Source organism: Lepidochelys kempii, chromosome 3 (assembly GCF_965140285.1).
Source record: "Lepidochelys kempii isolate rLepKem1 chromosome 3, rLepKem1.hap1, whole genome shotgun sequence".
Lineage (NCBI taxonomy): Eukaryota > Metazoa > Chordata > Testudines > Cheloniidae > Lepidochelys > Lepidochelys kempii.
Window position 1 is genome coordinate 166,425,173 of NC_136382.1, and position 19,544 is coordinate 166,444,716.

General features: G+C 44.4%; 1 protein-coding gene across 1 annotated transcript in view; it reads left to right on the forward strand.

The window, feature by feature from the left end:
- Positions 1 to 19,544, forward strand: part of PTPN14 (protein tyrosine phosphatase non-receptor type 14) — a 181,773-nt gene that overhangs the window by 135,617 nt on the left and 26,612 nt on the right. Inside the window, exons 11-15 of the mRNA XM_073338920.2 lie at positions 470 to 527; positions 4,171 to 4,249; positions 6,270 to 7,756; positions 11,162 to 11,305; positions 17,125 to 17,343. Of these exons, the coding sequence (XP_073195021.1) occupies positions 470 to 527; positions 4,171 to 4,249; positions 6,270 to 7,756; positions 11,162 to 11,305; positions 17,125 to 17,343 (1,987 nt within the window). The remainder of the gene's footprint in view (positions 1 to 469; positions 528 to 4,170; positions 4,250 to 6,269; positions 7,757 to 11,161; positions 11,306 to 17,124; positions 17,344 to 19,544) is intronic.

The following is a 19,544-nucleotide window of genomic DNA, read 5'->3' on the forward strand; positions in this document are numbered from 1 at the left end:
CATCTGGCTACTCCAACATTATACCTGCCTCCACTAGCTTTGTCCTTCAGCCGCTCTTTCCTCTCTTGATCTGTGCACTGCCTTTTTGTGATTTGCTGTGACTTCTCCAAGATGCTCTCACTGTTTTTTCTGTTCACCTGTATCATCTTGAGAGCTGGCCCATGCTTCCTTAAGAGACGTCTACTTTTTACATTTGTCATTTTTAAACCAGAGTTTATTTTCTTTCCCTTGTTTCCAATTAGGCCAAATAGGATAATGGCCAGAAAGCATGTTTATTTTGGAATAAAAATACATCTATACTTAGGGCAGGAACTGAATTATTTCCATCTGTTTTATTTGATATAAATCTATCAATAAGGAATACCTTTCAGTATCTTAGGCTCTTATTTTCCTCAGCCAGTCTTGAATCAGAAATTTAAACTTTGTAGTAAGACCAGTTCCTAGTATCTCTCTCCACTTTTCCCCACAGACAATCAAGTTCTCCTCCCCCTATCAGACGGCGGCCCACCTGGAGTAGGTCATCCTTGGTATGTACTATAGTGCGGTCTTCAATAATAATGCTGGTATTGCTGATGCAGGGATGGGGCAATACATGAGATGGGACATTTTCTAAAGTTCAAATATATTGATTGACTAGACATCGGCATTCTTGAAACTCATTCCTGCCATATCGCCTACAGCAATTGCGTTTGTTTAAATGGAACGAATTAGTACTACTGATTCTAAAACTTATAGGCCTTGGGGCTTTAATGTTTCTACTTGTCCTGCAAAAATGGAACATCTTTTCTGCAGGAATGCAGTGATGTTCAATGGGATTTGTCCTGCAGGGTAAGAAATCTCCTGCAGGTTGGGTAGAATTTGAAAAATCTATTACTGTATACGTAACGGAACCTCAAAACATACATACGCCAAAACTGAATCACTGCATGATTTTACAGTGTGTTGCCCTGAACCCTTCCTCCGTCCTCTATTTTTTGTCACCCTAAGGTGTCAAGTCTGCATTTAGACTGTGGGAACTTTCTCATTATGTGTTTCTGTGAAGTGCCTAATATTTCTGAGTAAAACTTTTACAATCAGTACCTAATTCTGTGATTCAATATTTTCTTTCTTTTGTAAATCCATGCAGCTAAATAGAGCTGCTTTCAATTTTTGACAATATTTTTAATTGAAATTTTCACAAAAATGAGACAATTTTCCGAGAAATTTTTGCAAACATTATGTTCCATTTTTCAGCCAGTTGTAGGGATAAGCTTTCTTTTGCTGCTACATTCTTCTCCCAGCACCCTTGAACCACCCCCAAGAAATATCGAATTCCAGCAGAAAACCTAAGAGAGAATGGCAAGGTGCAATAACATTGCCAGTCCCTTCCATAGAGGGCAAAGATTATCATGGCTGTATAAAATGGTTTGCTTGTGAAACAAAAGAAGATAGGCTTCCTTCTTGCCTCATTCAGGCCCAGTAATGAAGTACAGTTTTCTTGGTTTGTAGCACCTTCCTGAAGTAATAAATCTTATTAGCATATGTCTGTGTGACAGTCAGTGTTGGTAGTTCTGTTTCTGACACCTCTTATCCATGCACAGCAGCTGTCCCTTTTCAAGATGGGCAGTGCCTGTGTTTTAACAAAATCTGTACCATTTATTCATTCTGTTCCTTCCACAAATCTGTTCTAGTCCATTTTATTTCAGTGGTATTAAAAGTTGTCATATTTTCCTCTCCAAAAGCTTTTAATAGTTTTCACATGTGGGCAGGTACCTATGTTTTAAACTAATAGTCCTGCCCAGTTTCCTTTCCAAAACTGCCTATCATTTTAAGCTTACTTCCAGAGAGCTATTGGTTAGCACAGTTTGGTTATTGCACTTTCTGTGTTACATTCTTTAAAATATAAAATTCTTATTCTCTGCTAATTTGCTTTATGAGCCTTGATGTGAAATAGCTAATGTAAGAAAATGAAAGGGCCCTTAAATGCCTTATGATCTGATCAGCCTCTTCTTTATCGCAAAGAAAACAAGACCCTCTTCCTATCAGATATGGAAAATGGAAGCCTACATTTTAACAGGAAAAATTAATCATGCCTCCTTTGTTTAGATTCTATGTGTAAACTATTGGCAAATGAGAAAATGGATTGGGAGCAATGAGAAGAGGAATAGGTGACTCTCCTCTCAAAAACAACCTGGTTTTCTCTCTGTTCAAATGAACCTTCACATGCTTCTTTTTAAAAGTAGTTTTGCTCACTTGTTAGAATAGTTGTTCTTTATAGCAATTAGCCTTGCAGACAGCCTCCTCGAGCTGTATACAGCAGTTCTGGATAGCACTATCACTAAGCCTTGGTCTTCTATGGTAGCCTTGTAATAAATCAGTAGGCAGAAGTGGGATAATGAAGTGAAGTCTGTGGTGTGTCTCTGACATTTGACAAAATGGCCTGGATTCTCATTTACACTAAGGCCTCCTTATACCGCTTTGGCAGCATAATTGCATTTATACCCATTTCAAGCCCCTTTTATACTGCTCTGTCATGGTCTTAATGATAGGATGATAACTGAGAATCAGGCCCATTAACTCTGTACTTTTTTATTTCCATTGGGCAAAAGTCTATTTACTCTAGCCAAAATTCCAATGACTCTCACACAGGTGGAAGAAAGCCTGTAAGAGGCCCTAGTGTGGATTTGTTTTTTAACCCCGCAGTGATCCCTGAATTGGATTTCTGACTACTCCAGGCTTCAAGCTGCTCCCCAACTACTTCAGGGTAGACTGTTTTGTCTGGTCTCTCAAAAAAGTCCTGCTTTTCCAATAACAGAAGAGTCCTTCAGACCAGTCCCACAATAATGTGGGATTCAGCTTGTTTCCTATATTTCCTAATATATATGATACATTCCTAGCAGGAGACCCGTTCTCTTTAGTGTGAAGGCTTTTTTTCTGGCTCAGACCTACGTAGGCTCCTTCAGTGCTTGCCAGACTAAGTTCTGCCTCTCAGGCTGCCAATAGAACCATTCTCTGCTGCCTAGAGCCATGCTCTTCGGAACACCCTCACCTGTAACTGGATCCAGCAGGAGCATTTCCTGTTTTCCTCTGGTTCTGACTTAGCCCTTTCCCTGTCATATTGCTTGCAAGGATTTAGATGCCTCATCACAGTCGCTTTCACTTTTTTTATTCCCCTGATCCCATAGAAAATATAGGTGTAAGCTGAGCCTATCTCCTTTTTCGCCCGTTCAGTGGCTTGGCTGTCATTGTGGCCCTTTGACTCTGCACAAAGGTGGACTGTGCCTCTTTTCTCCTTGAAGCTATGGGCTCAGTCAGTATTTTGCTCTCCTGGAACCAGCCTGTGTGAGAGGTGCCTCTGAGGTGGTTCTGCAGATACATTTGCTCAGAACTCGGAACAGTTTGTGTCTCTCTGAACACACCTGTGTGTGCTTCCGTAAACTTCTCAACTTAATCACACCCACAGCCGAGGTGGCTGCAGTGCCATCCTCCAAATTCTTCTCTTTATGCATGGACAAAACTGCTGATTATGACATCATCCATGCTTTATATTATTACCTTTATTATTTATTTATTATTACCTATATTACTTTTAAATAATCCATTGATTTAATACTAAAGCATCCCTGCCACTGATTCCTACCATATCACAGTGCTAGCTGCAATATTTATCAGTTGGGGGTTTGCTCACTGAAATTCTGCATTCAAGACACTGCGTGACTCTGCTGAGCCACCTCATGTTGCTCTTGCCTTTGCCCTCATCTCCTACCTACTGCTCCTTGTGTTTTTGTCTCCTCTTGTTTTTGTCAAAGCCTCGTTTCTAAGCTATTCAGGGGCAAGGACTCTGGGTGAAAATGTTGAAAAGTAAAGTGAGCAAGGAGCCTTAATTCCATTTTCAAAAGTGACTTATGTGTTAGAGAGCTTAAGCCCCAGTGATTTTCAATAAGAACCAGGCTCCTAAGTAGCTAAGTCACTTTTGGAAATGGGACGTAGATGCCTAAGTCACACAGGCACTTTTGAACTCATTACCCTATGTCTTTTGTTTGTAAAGCTCTGTACACTTCTGCAGAACTCTGTAAGGAAATATTCTGTATTGCGGAAAGAATCTAGAGTAATTTCTTCTGCACTTCATATTCAAAAACTGTGGCAAAGCTCCAGTTTGCCGAGGTTATTCATGTTTTTTTTTTATTTCAGCCAAGACAGCACCCATTTATACTGCCGCCTATGCATGTCCAGTGCGGAGAACACTATACTGAAACAAACAACTCACAAGGTATTTCCTTTCAGAGATCTGCAGCTTAATGTGCCAGCAAAGGGGCTCTTGTTCATCAGATCTTGATTTCCAGAATGCCATCCTCGCCAAATGGGAGTTAGTATCACTCCTCCACAATAACTTTATAGTTAAGGTTGCAGCAGGGTTCTGTTTAAAGCCCAATTTTCAAATTTATCTAACATACACCTGCACCGTTAGAAGGGCTTGGAATTTGGCATACCAGTTAAGTGCAGTGGGTAGAGTTTATAGGGCATGTTTGGGGTCAGTTAGTCAAGGGGTTGCCAAGTTACAGGTCTCCCCAAATGGCCTGATTTTAAAATTGCAACTTTCTTATACTGCTTTTTTCTGCAGACCAAGTGAAACTGGGGAGCTGAGGGGGGAGTAGATCCACATAGCCTGTATATTACTTGATGGCCTTTGCTCTGTTCTAGTGCTTGTCACCAGGGTCAAGCTTCAGAAGTGTGTGAATAAAAAGTTGTATTTTTGGCTCTGTGCAGGGTTAGCCTCAGAACGGTTGTCTGAGGAAAGTGTGATGGCTGGAATCTAAGGAGTAGAGAGAGATTCTCACAAAATATCCTGTAGCTTAGTGCACTGGCCTGGGCATGAGGAGACCATAAGTTCTGCTGACATCTGTTTGTATTTCCATGCATTGTTATTGACATACCTCTACACTAGGGAGACGCAACTATCATTTCCCACCACCCCTTTTGGCAGATGAGATGATGGAAATGTTGCACCAAGTCACTTCCACTAGAACTGGAAACAGAGCCCTGGCCTCTAATGTGGCAGAGTCACATGTCGTTCACTTAACCACCCTCTCTTTTTAAATGATTTTCTCAAAGCTATGTCTGCATACTGTGAGAGACACAGCTGAAGTGCCCTAGCCAATCATGTCACATGATGGAATCTTAGTGTAGCGATTGTGTCTCGTGCACGAGGCAGGGGCTATACAAATGAATGGACTGAGACGCAGCAGGAGTGGACTTTACCAAAGACTTCTCATATGATGTTGGGCAATTGCTTACACCAGAATCATTGGAGGTGGCCATCCTTCTGAGTCCTGTGAGATTTAGGAGGAAGGATAGTCCTATGGTTAAGACACTCAGCTGTGACTCGAGATCTGATTTTTTTTTTTATATTCCTGCCAGTGCCGAAAACTCCCTTTGTGACCTTGGCCAAATCATTTAATTTCTGTGCTTCAGTTACCTGATCAGAGGGCTGTTTTGCTTCCTCGGGGGCATGATCAGCCTGCTTTGGCTTGCTTAGAGTCCTGGAGACAAGAAATTGGTTTGATGTTGAGGAACCTGCTACAGCCCTGGAGGGACACCCCGCCCCCCCTTCACAATCTCTGCTTGCTTGGGGCAGGGAGGGCAGTATATCAAGAGGAGACCTCAGAGAATGTTCAGTGGTACAGTAGCTCTGGGGCCTAGTGCTGCCAATCGTGGGATGTATCTTTAGATAACAGCTGTGAACCTGCTGAGAGGCAGATGGATGGAGGGGGAAGAGAGAGTTCCACAACCACTTTCTCCGCCTTAAGAACCTGCCAGAGGGTCTGGATCTGAACTGTTTCAAAGCATGGGCGTGATTTGGATCTAGGATGTAGGTGCAGCCAATTATACAGACAGTGTTCAACCTCCAAATGTTCCCAAATTGCAGGAGTGTTTGGATCTGGAGTATTGTTTTGATCCCATTTCTGACACAAGTAACAAACTACAACGTGCGGGTGTATTACAGCATTTTGGACTTTTGCGGGGGATGGAAAGAGCACAATGGATTCTGGAATGTGAGGCAAGGTAGAGAAAAGCTTGGGGTATTGAGTACAGGAGTGGCAAAACAATCTGAAAGGCCAGTCCTGTGACCACACGTCCTGCACGGATGTACACAAGGCTGCCTCTTAATCAGTGGTCCAGAATGCATTTGAAGTTTTGGTGGTTTTATTTAGGAAAGGTTTTGAGGATCGTGACATTGAATGTGCCCTTGTTTGTTAAAGTGTCCTTTTCTTTATCTCTACCATACACAGACAGCATTTTCCATGGAAATGAAGAAACATTCTATTGTAGGTCTCAGACCAGCTTGGACAGGTGTCCCATGGACTTCAGCTACTTAAATGGTAATGGGCCAAATGGCAGTATGTGCAGTGCCCACAGCATGAACTCCCTCAACCGTTCACAGAACTTTGTTCAGGCGTCTCCAATGTCCTCCAATCTCAGCATCCCAGGAAGTGATATCATGAGAGCAGACTACATCCCCAGCCATAGACATAGTGCAATCATAGTGCCGTCCTACAGGCCGACGCCAGACTACGAAACTGTCATGAGGCAAATGAAGAGAGGGGTTATTCACATGGATAGCCAAAGTCAATCTTTAAGGAACCTCAATATTGGAAACACACATGCTTACAACCAACCAGAAGACCTGGTTTACAGCCAACCTGAGATTCGAGAGAGACATCCCTATACTGTTCCTTATGGGCCGCATGGTGGTTATAACAAACCTGTTGCCCCGCCTGACCAAATGAACCCTAATAATGCTGTGCAGAATAAGGCAGCAGCCAGTGCCATATCCCACACAGTTAGCACGCCAGAACTGGCTAACATGCAGCTGCAGAGCAGTCAAAACTATAGTACTGCCCATATGTTAAAAAACTACCTTTTCAGGCCACCACCTCCATATCCACGTCCGCGTCCTGCCACCAGCACACCTGACCTAGCGAGCCACCGTCATAAATATGTCAGTGGCAGTAGCCCTGATTTGGTTACTCGGAAGGTCCAGCTCTCGGTGAAGACATTCCAAGAGGACAGCTTGCCAGTGGTTCATCAGTCACTCCAGGAGGTTAGTGAGCCCCTCATGGCAGTCAAACATCATGCAGCTTTGAACAAGCGCCATAGTTTGGAGGTCATCAGCAATATGGTACGTGGTATAGAAGCTATGGCTTTAAAGACTTTAAATGCCCCTCTGCCACGTAGAAACACTTTGCGAGAGCAGGTGCAGCCAGAAGAGGCATTGCAGGTGGAACATGCAGTTCAGCAGCTCCCTTGCTACCATCACAAGAAGACGTTCTCGAGTGCCACGATGCTGATACACAGCAGTGAAAGCGAAGAGGAAGAGGAAGCTGCAGAATCAGTGTCACAGATAGCACCGCTCCACGAAAATGTGGAATATAGTGCTCAGTTGCAAGCTGCTTTGGCTAGAATACCAAATAAACCTCCCCCTGAGTATCCCGGGCCACGGAAAAGTGTTAGCAATGGAGCCCTGAGGCAGGACCAAGTAAACATTTCAGTGGCTGTAGCCAGGGCCAAGGCCATGAGGCCAGGGCCTACCAAGGCCATTAGCGCGTCTCGAACTGATCAAATGACAATGAATGGGTCCTCCCTTGGACCATCTATCTCAGAGCCTGACCTCACGAGTGTAAAGGAGAGGGTCAAGAAAGAACCAGTGAAGGAAAGGCCTGTGTCTGAAATGTTTTCTATCGAGGACAGCATTATAGAAAGAGAGATGATGATGAGGGTAAGTATCTTTCTCTAATGCAGAGGCTTCTTTGAACCAAAGAACCAACCTGTTTTTTTGTTGTTTTTTTTAATTTCCCAAAATGTGTAACTCAAAACGGTTATATCCTAAACAATGAGGAATGTAAAACAGCCTTATGCAGAAAAAAGAGTTTTTGACAGTCATAGGATTAGCTGGAAGGTAAAAGTGAGTAAAAAATGCAGGGTCTGATTCTCCATTGCCTGGCTGCTTGTGCAGTCATTTAGAGCGCTGTAATTTGAATAGGTTTGCAATGCCATCACCAGTACGAGTGGAGAATTCTGGTTCAGTAGCATATTCTCCCTACTTTGCAGGGAAATAAAGCAAAGCACTGCATAATACGCAGTGTTAGTGCAGAGCGTCCAACCCATGACATTTAGATGGCTTATCACTTAGGATTGCTGCTTTGACAGTGATGTAGCATATGCTTAGCCTACAATTTTACTTAACCTACGTGACTGAGTTTTATGAGGACAAAACTTTGGTGGCACTAGAATTTGGATTGCTGATTTTCTAAACTAGTGACTTGAAGCACAACAAAAGGAGCAATACTGCTAACTTGAGGAAGTAGAGATGCTGTTTTTTCTTTCTCTGAAGTGTGGGGAATGGGAATCCTTAAATTCTCATTCAGTTTCCTAGAACAAACATAAGATGCTTACACAACTGCTTTTTCCTGCACAGCTGCACACTACAGCAGTTTTCAGATGAAAGTACCAGCCCACAACACTCAGTTAATGAATTATGCGCATACCTGGCGAGCACAGTGTTTAAAGAGATTAAACTGATAAGAGTGACTAACTGTGAAATACTATTTTTTTAACAACTTAATTTAGACATCCTGCATTACTGACATGCCTTTTTGAAGACACTTATTACTGAGTGTCCATCTCTTCTGCTTGTTGTAGGAATACAGTACATATGTTCCCTAAAATATAATATAATAAATGGACAGATATAAAGTCTGGTCTTCCATAGACCTCGATGATAGACAGCAGGGAAGGTATCAAAATACAAAGACTTAGTCATGGGCTTAACTTTAGAAACTGTGAATAGTCCTATTGAAATCAAGTTAAGAAAGTGCATATTTCTTTTTCAGGATGGGTCCAAGAGCAGAAGAAATTTTGAATCCATTTACATTAATGTGATGTCCAAGTGATCTGGGGGTGTTTAGAAATAATAATAATAATAATAATAAAAATAATACTAGCCTTGCTGTTAATATTCTTCACGGCGGGGCTATTAGTCAGCAAATAAAATGAGGTTACTTAATATCTACATTTATAATGAAACACTTCACTATACCCCAGGGGATTTTTCAAGCTTGTTTAGAAAGCTCCCATTTTGTTATCGCTGATTCTTGCATTTGAAGTAATGATTTAGAAGTAGTGACAACAAAATTATTTGTTAGTCTGAAAGTTGACAGGCCCTCTGTTTCCTTTGAGTTCTGCTAGAACAAATGCAAAAATGGATCTCTCAAATCCTGAAAACTGTCATTTCCTAGGTCATTGGTTCTGATTCTTGGGGTCAAGGTCTCAAGATGGACCACAAAGCTGTATCCTAGAGGTTACGTTATTCCCTACAGTATCTAAGCTTTTATTTAACAAAAAAAAAAAAAAGTTATAAACTTTCTGCTTGCAAAATATAACCTCTCACATGTAAATACTGCAGTGGTAAGGCTTTTTAACTGTGTAGCATCCCAGAATATATTCAGTAAAACGATCTGAATTATATTTTTTGATCTCTTTCAGATATGAAGTGATCAAAGGGTTATGCATTGAGTGTAATTGTCTTCCTTAGCTGTAGACAGCCCAAGGAATTCAAAACAAATTTGTGTGTGTGTGTGTGTATTACAGCATTTTAGACTTTTGGAGGGACCAAAGAAGTACAAAGGATTGTGAGACTGGGCACAGAGGATTCTGGGATGTGGGGAAAGATAGAGAAAAGCTTGGGGTATTGGGGCCAGGAGTGGCAAAATAATCTGAGAACCTCTGTTCTGGATATTCATTCAGTATTAGATCAACTTTGTTCACCTCATCAACACCATGTGCATGTTTGCTTTTTGCAAACAGAGGTTATTCTCTTTTTTTATGCTCAAATTGCTTTTAAAATGGTTTCCAGTCTAGTTCAGGAATCACATGACATTTCTACCTCTTTCACCATGGGCATTGAAAACTATCAGCTAACCATTTGTGAATTTGGTGCCGTGGCTGATCCCGTAAGCACAGAATTCACCATTTTCACTTTGGGACATTCTGTTTTGTCCAAGACAGCAGATTTTTATGAAGCCATAGCAGAAAACCAAACAGAAATTGGGCAAAATTACCAGACCTTGAACTGTCTGTAAATCTGGTAAAAACATGGTTTTAATTTTTGCTAGTTTCACCAGTAGGATGAGTATCTTTATGCAGTTATGCCAAGGTACCTAAGGGCAATGACAAAGTTTGCAGACTGGCCCGTTCCAGAAACAATCCATTTACTATATGCCCGTGGGGAGTGCTTTTCCAGCAGGAGAGCTTGGGCCATGCTGTAATAGCAGTTTTCAAAAGCAGCTGTGATCCAGACAGCCTTTGTGCATTGCTTTCCCCCAAAATCAGGAGGGAAGAGTCGCCAAGAGAATGAAATGAAATATTTCCCCCTCTTCACCTTCCTGGAGTTGTGGCCCTCCACCTCTTAGATGTATCATTTCCCACTAGCCACAGAACGAAATTAGAACTCAAACTCTCCATACAGCAGTGTAATGTACTACACGAATATGATGTAAAGCAAGTTCTGTGCATCGCATCATATTAAAATATGTTTTTAAACACCATGAGATCATTCTTAGCATCCAGTATACAGTGGGCACCATTAACAGCTGGACATTTACTAAACACAGTAGTTTAAATTTACCAAAGTATTTCCCATTCTAAGCATTAAACAAACACCTCAGCAAAGATAAAACTTGCAGTGGGGCAAGCAATGTATATTTTTCATGGTTTTCTGCTGCAGTAAATGGAATTGAACACCGTTTAAAACCAGTATAGGATATGTTTGCATAAGTATTGCCATCATGACATGGTGAGATGATTCTTTATGTCCTGCTAGCAACTTACCATTACAGAAAAGATGCTCAAGATTTGTATTTGCAATTCTTTTGGTAGCAAGTAAGCTATATTTTACCTTTTGGACTGTTCCTTTGAAATTAAAATTCTGTGCTCATGTAGGAGTAGGCCCCTGGGGAATAATAGGAAGAATTGGAGGTTTTATTTGAATTTACTCTGCTAATGGTGATCATCTGCATTTCTTGGCTAGAGAGTTGCAGATTTTGGAGATTAAAAAAACATTCCAGTGTTTTACTGGCATTATAGATAACACAGAGATGAAAAACATGCCTTTTCTTGCCAAAAGAATCTAGAGAAACAGAAGATGGCAGGCCTGGAGGCCCAGAAGAGGCCCTTGATGTTGGCAGCGTTAAATGGACTCTCCGTTGCTCGAGTTCCAGTGCCTGAGGATAGCCAGGATGAAGTAGCCAAGGTGCCAATGGATGAGAGGGTAAGAGAGGTTCACAAAGTGCTATTTATTCCATTGTTTCTAGCAATTGTATGCATTTGAAGTTTTAAAAACTGGAAACTGTTACTGGTGGCCACGCTGAGAGCACCATCAGTGATGGAGGTCTTTGGTATTGTCACTGCTTCAGTGAGGCCAAAATCTTGGGTGATGAACAATTGTAAGAGGTTCTGAATGCCCTCTGATGTCAGTGGAAGTTGAACGTGGTTTGCACCTCAAGGAGTGTTCAGCGTCGCACAAGATCAAGCCCTAAATCTAAAATATTGCACATCTCCTCTTGGCCAGGGAGGTTGATACACCAGTCACTCTTTGTTGTAACATAATGTGCTGAATGATGCATGTAGGTTGCTGAGAAGAGCCCTAGTTGCAGTCCAAGAGACAACAAAGATTCATTCTTAATGATTTCTCTTTGCATTTCTGTGTATGCATATGCATGCAATTAAAAACAAATAAAAATATCTGTGCCATTAACTGATTTTTGTGCATGGAATTTTGCACCCTATACAGTTTGTACAAGTAAATGACAGCAGTTACATATGGTAAGCCCATTTCTCCCAAATACACATCAGAGGTTTTTCTTTGAGTGATTGCTCATGTCCATTCAACTTAGGTGTGTGTGCTCGCCACATGCACCAGTGCCGGAAGTGTTTCCCTCAGCAGTATCCGAAAGGGACCAGCTCTGGAGCCCCCTGGAATGGCACGCATATGCTGCGGCATATAGGGCACTGCTGGCCCCCTCCACCCTCAGTTCCTTCTTGCCGCCAGCGTCAGTGCATGGAACTGATACTGCTTCAGCTAGAGCTGTTGCTTTTCGTTAGTTCGAACTCATTTGCCTCTTGCAAATATTACTGTATATAGATTCCCTCTAGTTTAGTTCAACCTATTTGTTAAGTTAGATAAGAGGCCCATGCCCATTAGTGATCCACATAATAGTTGTTTACAGTTCTTGGTTGAAGGTCATATTAGTGATAAGTGCAAAATCTGCAAGTCCTTCAAGCCCAGGACGAAGAAGGAATGTGACATTCATTTGAAGGTGCTCCGGATGGAGTCTGCCCTTACCCCGAGCTGGAGCAGTGCTCTGATTCAGCGCCAAGTACCATGACCTCAGTGTGCAGTGCCCTGCCAATACCATCTATGAGCCGGCACCGGTTTCCTTCCATGGCTCCAGCCAAGAAGCCCAAGAAGATGGGGCAAGGAAGGTTTCCAGCTTCCCGCAAGGGAAAGGACAAGTTTGGGGTGGACCAAGGCCCTGTCATGGGTGCCTCTTCACCCACTTCGGGATCCCGGGCCCCAGCTCAGGTCGAGCGGTGTAGCCCAACCTGCTCCCTGCTGGCTACCCTGGATAGTGGTGGAGGTCCTCATCAGCTCCAGGTGCTGTCCACGCTGGAGGCCCTCCGAGCAACGCAAGACATTATGTCCCTCCCAGTGCCGGCCACTCCAGCCCCTGTGGGGTCCCGGGGTAAACCCGCATTGGGACCACCACCACAGTCTCCACTTTTCCTGTAGCATTCCCCATTGCGGGGAACGTCCCGCCAGTGGTTGCCCTCACACACCCGACACGCTTCTGACCATGATAGGTAGAAGCCTTGCAGCCCCATCCCCTCTCTGGACTTCGGACAAGGGCAGAGAGGCTCGAGGCGCAGCTCACCGGTGACCGGGCGCAGACCTCTGGAGGCACATGTCCCCTGGCAGGAGTTTCGGAATCAGTGCCCAGAATCTCCACGGCACCGGTACTGCTCCAGGGACAGGTAGAGGGACCAACGGTACCATTCCGTGGACCATCGCCGATCCCCCAGGGTGGCATCACTGCATGTGGCTACATCTTCATGATGCCAAGCCCGCTCTAGTTCCCGATCCTGCTCCACATCCTGGTACCGCTCGTTAAGCGTGAGGCATAGATCGCTGGCTCAGGGCTGTCGCAGGTCCGCTGAGTGCCACTAGTGCCCAAGGCCCCAATCCAGACGCTCGTCGAGGTCAGCCAGATCCAACTCCAGGAGGGGCGACCGGTACCGATCAGGACAGAGCCACCAAGCAGCCCTGTGTTTGTCGCAGGGGAGCGACCACTCGGACTTTGGCTTCGGTTTGGAGCAAGGTTCCCTAGCGGCAGGACAGGCCCCAGCACCTACGGTGCAGACTACAGCTGCAGCACTGCAACCAGGCCCATGGCCTCAGACTCCGTGGCCGGCACAGTGGTACCCATGGGGGGTTTGCTTAGCCTTCTCAGGCTGCGCGCTCAGTATCTGGAGCTTAAGAGAGACTGGCTACCGCCCTCTCCCACCCCACTGCAGGTTACAGGAGGAAGTGGGCGAGCAAGCCACCGGACCACCTATGGGTGACCTACCAAATTGTTCCCCGATCCTTCCTCCTCTCTGTTTGCCAACCGCCTTTCTTCCTTCCTCCCTGCATGGGCATCTACAACATTGGACCGATGGGTCCTTAATATGGTGGCGGGCACAGGGTTACATCCTTCAGTTACTTGCTACCGCCCCTTCCCGTCCCTCTTCAGGGACCCCCTCATGAGAATCGTCTTGTACAGGAGGCAGAGGGTCTACTACAGCTGGGTGCGGTGGAGGTAGTTCCTGTGGGGTACAGAAACAAGGGGTTCTATTCCTGATACTTTTTAATCCACAAAGCCAATGGCAGTCTGCGGCCCATACTAGACCTGCGGGGCTTGAACCGCTACTTAGCGAAACTGAAGTTCCGCATAGTCTCCCTAGCTTCCATCATCCATCCCCCCCCTGGATCCGGGAGACTGGTACACCACCCTCAGTCTGAAAGATGCGTACTTCCACATCACCATCTTCAAGGGACACAGATGGTTCCTCTGGTTCACGGGAGGTCCCGACCACTATCAGTTCGCAGTTCTTCCGTTTGGCCTAGTGGCAGCACCATGGGTATTTACCAAGTACATGTCGGTGGTGGAAGCTTACCTCAGACGTCCAGGAATCCAGATCTGCCTGTGCTTCGACAACTGGCTTGTCAAGGGCAACTCCAGGTCCAAGGGGATGTCGTGGTGCTGCTTGCCATGTGCCGTCACCTCGGCCTGTTGGTGAATGACAAAAAAAATCCATGTTAGTTCCGGTACAGAGGATAGAGTTCATTGGAATGATGCTCGACTCAACCTCTGCCAGAGTGTTCCTGCCAAGGAGAGATTCAGGGCACTGACAGACGTCATCGCGGAAGTCTCCACGTTTCCTGTGACCACAGCCAGCGTTTGCCTACACATACTAGGTCACATGGCAGTGTGTATGTGTGTGGTGTGCCACGCCAGGCTCCAGATGCGGCTCTTGCAGCAATGGCTGGTGACGGTCTACTCCCAGTCCAGGGACCACCTGGAGAAGGTTGTCACCATCCCCGCGACGGTACTTACCTTGCTGCGATGGTGGACCGACCCTGGGAAAGTCCTGGAGGGAGTTCCCTTCGTCAGCGTTCCTCACTCAGTTGAGTTGGTTTCGGATCCCTCGGACCTTGACTGTGTGGTGCACCTTGGCACCCTCCAGACCCAAGACATGTGATCCCCAGAGGACTCAATGCTACACATAAACGTCAAAGAGCTCAGGATGGTGTGCAGAGCATGTGCGGTCTTCCTACCTCACTTGTCAGGCAGAGTGGTCAGAGTCCTGATGGGCAGCACAGCCTCGATATCCTACATCAACAGGCAAGGCAGAGCGTGATCCTCGGCCCTTTGCCAAGAGGCACTCCGTCTCTGGGACTTCCTCATCGACCACGGAATCCGTCTAGAAGCGTGTCACCTTCTGGGGGGCCAGGAACACACTAGCAGATCAACCACGCAGGGACTTCTCCTCTCAACACAGGTTGTTGCTCCACCTGTAGGTAGCCGGCATGATTTTCCAGAGGTGGGGAACTCCCCAAGTGGATTTGTTTGCCACAAGGCAGAACAGGAGGTGCCACAGGCTTTGCTCCAGATGAGGTCTGGGCAAGGGCTCCCTCTCCAATGCCTTCTTCCTGCCATGGGCAGGAAGCCTGACGTATGTGTTCCCTCTGATTCAGCTCATCAGCAAGGTACTAGTGAAAAAAGAGGAACAAGGCGCAGGTTATCATGATCGCCCCGGCATGGCCTCCCCAGCATTGGTTTGGGATGCTGTCAAGTTTGTTAGCGATCCCTCCGTGGCCCCAGCCAAACCGACTGGACCTGCTGTCACAGGATCATAGCTGACTCTTGCACCACAACCTCACGTTTCTACACCTCACAGCGTGGATGTTGCGTGGCTGAACCTGAATGAACGGGCCTGTTTGGTCGGAGTCCAGAAGGTCCTCCTTGAGAGTAGAAAGCCCTCGATTAGGCAGAACTACCTGGCAAAGTGGACAAGGTTCTACTGCTGGGCGGCCGAACGGGGCATCTCCCCTTCGCATTCTTTGGTGCAGTCGATCTTGCTGCTTCATTTAAGGAACCAGAGCCTGGCGAACTCTTCTATCAGGGTGCACCTGGTGGCCATTTTGGCCTTTCATCCACCAATTCAGGGGCAGACTGTGTTTTCTCATGACATGACCGTCAGGTTCCTTAGAGGCCTTGAGAGGCTTTTCCCTCAAGTCCGGTCCCCATCCCCTTAGTGTGATCTCTACTTGGTTCTGTCTTGACTCACGGGTCCGCCCTTTGAGCCTTTGGCCTTGTGCTCCCTATCTCACCTATCACTGGAAGGCAGCTTTCCTGGTGGTGGTGATATTGGTGAGGCAAGTCTCCGAGCTGTGAACCCTGACCTCGGAACCGCCATACACGATCTTCTGTAAGGACAAGGTCCAGCTCTGTCCCCACCCAGCTTTCCTTCCCAAGCTGGTGTCCGCTTTCCCTATGAGCCAGGACATCTTTCTTCCGGTCTTCTGCCCGAAGGCCCATGAGACTAGTGAAGAGAGGCGCCTTCAAGCTTTAGATTTCAGAAGGGCCTGGCTTTCTATCTAGATCAGACAAAACCTTTCTATAAGTTGACTCAGCTTTTCATCTCTACAGCTGATAGGATGAAGGGCCTCCCGGTGTCCATGCAAAGGATTTCTAATTGGATCACCTCTTGCATTCGGACCCGCTACAATTTAGCGTGAGTCCCTCCGCCACCGATCATCAGAGCCCACTGGACAAAAGCTTTCCTGGCACACATTCCGATCCAGGACATCTGTAAAGCCATGACGTGGTCCTCGGTACACACACGTTCATGGCCCACTATGCCATCACGCAGCAGGCCAGGAATGATGCTGGGTTCAGCAGAGCTCTGTTGTAAGCTCCATGTCCGTGAACTCCTTACCCTCCTCCAGGGGTACTGCTGGGAGTCACCTAAGTTGAATGGACATGAGCAACACATCTCGAGGAACACCACTTACGGAAAAAGGTAACTGTCTTTTTTTGTATGTGCACAGAAATGGCAATGTACAGATTAAGACCGTGTTTTGAAAATGTGGACCTAAATTAATTGTGAGAAAAGAGTGACTATTTTTAAAGAGAATTTTTTCAAAAATATACTTGAGATAAGTCCATTTATGGAATCAGGATTGTTAACTAGAAGGTTTTTGCTTTATCTAGCACCAGAATCTATAACTATAAAAAGAGAATGTACTAGAAAAATAAAATTCTCTGCTGATTTAACTACATTGAATCAGACAGAGTTATGCATTCTCATACCACATAAAACTGTGTATAGTAAGCAGTATAGCTCCAAGCAAAAAGACGAGAACATCCTAGTTTTTGATGATTCGTTCTGTATTGAGATAAAATACTGCCCTATGATACTTTTGCAACCATTCTGTCTCGAAAAATTAATTGAGGAGAGTATTCCTTTCCTTCTGTTAAATCACAGTGCAAAATCTTGAAGAGGAAGTTGGAAGAGGGGATGGTATTCACCGAATATGAGCAAATTCCAAAGAAAAAGGCAGATGGGATCTTCACCACTGCAGCATTGCCTGAAAATGCTGAGCGCAACCGCATCAGGGAAGTCGTTCCTTATGAGGAGAACAGAGTAGAGCTGGTGCCAACCAAAGAAAATAATACAGGCTACATCAATGCCTCGCACATAAAGGTAAAGGCTTTCGAAGCATAACATGGCACATGAAGAAATGTTAGGGGAGTGGGTATGTTGTTACAGGGATGGCCATTGTTCTCTAACATTAGAGGACTTGCAAAAAGTTATTTACTCACATCTACCTACGTTTCTCTAAAAAATGGGCAGGTTGTTTTACCTGGGACGACAATGTCACTACATCACATTCCTAATTTCAAGGTTTAGTGAACAATCATGAATTGATGTATTTATTACACTTCTGGGACCTGGAAATCATTGTACAGAAATTTCCTTATCTATTGCAATGCTGCATAGACTAGCAGCTAAATGCTTGCGTTAAGCTGAAAAGGGCATTCAGCATATCTTAAATTTAACTGAAGGGCTAGCTCTACCCATATTAGTTCTCACCAATACAATTTCCATCACCCTGGCCCTGCAGGAGCAGCTGGGCCAGCAGGAATTTCCTCCCAAGGGAGGAGGATAGGCAGTGCTTCCACCAGGGGAAACTTTAAATGGAAACGTGCGGGGAGAAGGGGAGTGCACTGAATCAGTAGGAGTTCTGACCCCAGAGCTTCTCTCTTAGTTTTAAATCTTATGGGGCTTGATTTTTAAAATGTAGGGGTGTTAAATGCATGTTTGCTTTTTGAGCATGTCCAGTACTCAAGTGGTCTAGTAAATCAGACCCCTAAAATAATGACTTTCATTTAGACTGGTCATATGAGCATTCATATTGCCTTGTTTCAAATGGGAGTTTTGTAAAATGAAGTTATGTTACTGTTCAGAAATTCATTGTATGAATGGTTTAGATACAGTCTGACCCTGTATGCTGCTTGTAAGCCTGCTATATAGTCATTTTCAGCAGTAAGCTGTCTCAGGGTGGCTGCAAACTCATTTTTATCTTCTCAGTTTCTAATAACAGCTTTTCAAGGCCCCTTGGTGATTATCACTCTGTTCTGAGAGAAGTAGTGGTACTCAGTTCATGCCAGGCTGGCATGTGGCTGTCATCTGGCATGTGGCATTCCCATTGTCCAAAGCTAAATGAAAAAAAATTAAATTATAATAATAAATAAAACATTTTGTGCATTTACACCTTTGTGGAAGAAAGGCCTTTAAGTCCAAAGAGAAGAGCTAATCTTAGTCATGATTTACAATATTAAATCCTGTTGATTCAAAATACCTTTCTAAACCAGGATCCTGGGGGGTTATAACTTTCCCACCAGAGTCCTGGTGGGTAGCAGATACTGTTTTTTGGCATCATCTGCCATTGCTAGAATGATAGATTATTGAATCACATTTTTTTTTCATCTAATTTGTGGGAGAAAAAATTTCTAACAATATAAATTGTGCCCATAAGGTAGTATCAGCCAGGAAAAGAATTTTCCCCAGCCAATTTTAAGAGTCCACCTTTCATCTTGTGTGTCACTATTGGACACACACTCATTTGAGATCTAGAGAGCATGCAGGAACATGCACTAATGTTTTACTATCTGACACTCTGGCTCTTGCCAGTATTTTCTCCTTGAACTCCAGGTGGCTGTTACAGAAGCCAAGCAGATGATCTTTTTGCTTAGAAGGTGAAATTGCATCTGTGAAATTTACCTCCGTAGCATAAAGTGTGTGCTTGCAGCCCAATACTCAATTTTTAATAACCTGCAGTCAGGGCATTAGAATGCAGTAAACATTCCAGGCATCACTCTCTCTCCAGACTATTTATGGTTCTATCCTATCTGATGCCAGGAGGCTGGATATTTGTACCAGAAGACAGCTCCTATATCATTTTGATAAGATCCATGCCTGGAGGATCATGACCCCCTCCAACACTAAGTCTGCAGTCCCTGTGGGTTCTCTGCTTACTTAACACTGGCCTATCCTGTCAAGATGTTAAGCACAGTCTGAATACAGGGACACAAATCATAATTTAAGTTATGGATTTTTTTAAAAAAAAAAACCTTTATTTTTTTGCTGCACTTAAAGCATAATCCAAAGATCATTGAAATTAATGGAAAAAGATTCCCATTGACTTCAGTGGACTTTGGATCAGGTTCATATTACACAAAAATGCAATCAAATAAAAAAATCATATATTGAATACAGCTACATATACAAATACGGGTCCGGATGTCGAGTATCTGAAATTTCAACTGATTTTAAGCACTGTTCATCAATTATCTGGATTTGGTCCACAGATTGTAGTTACTATCCATATAGGAGAGTGGTGT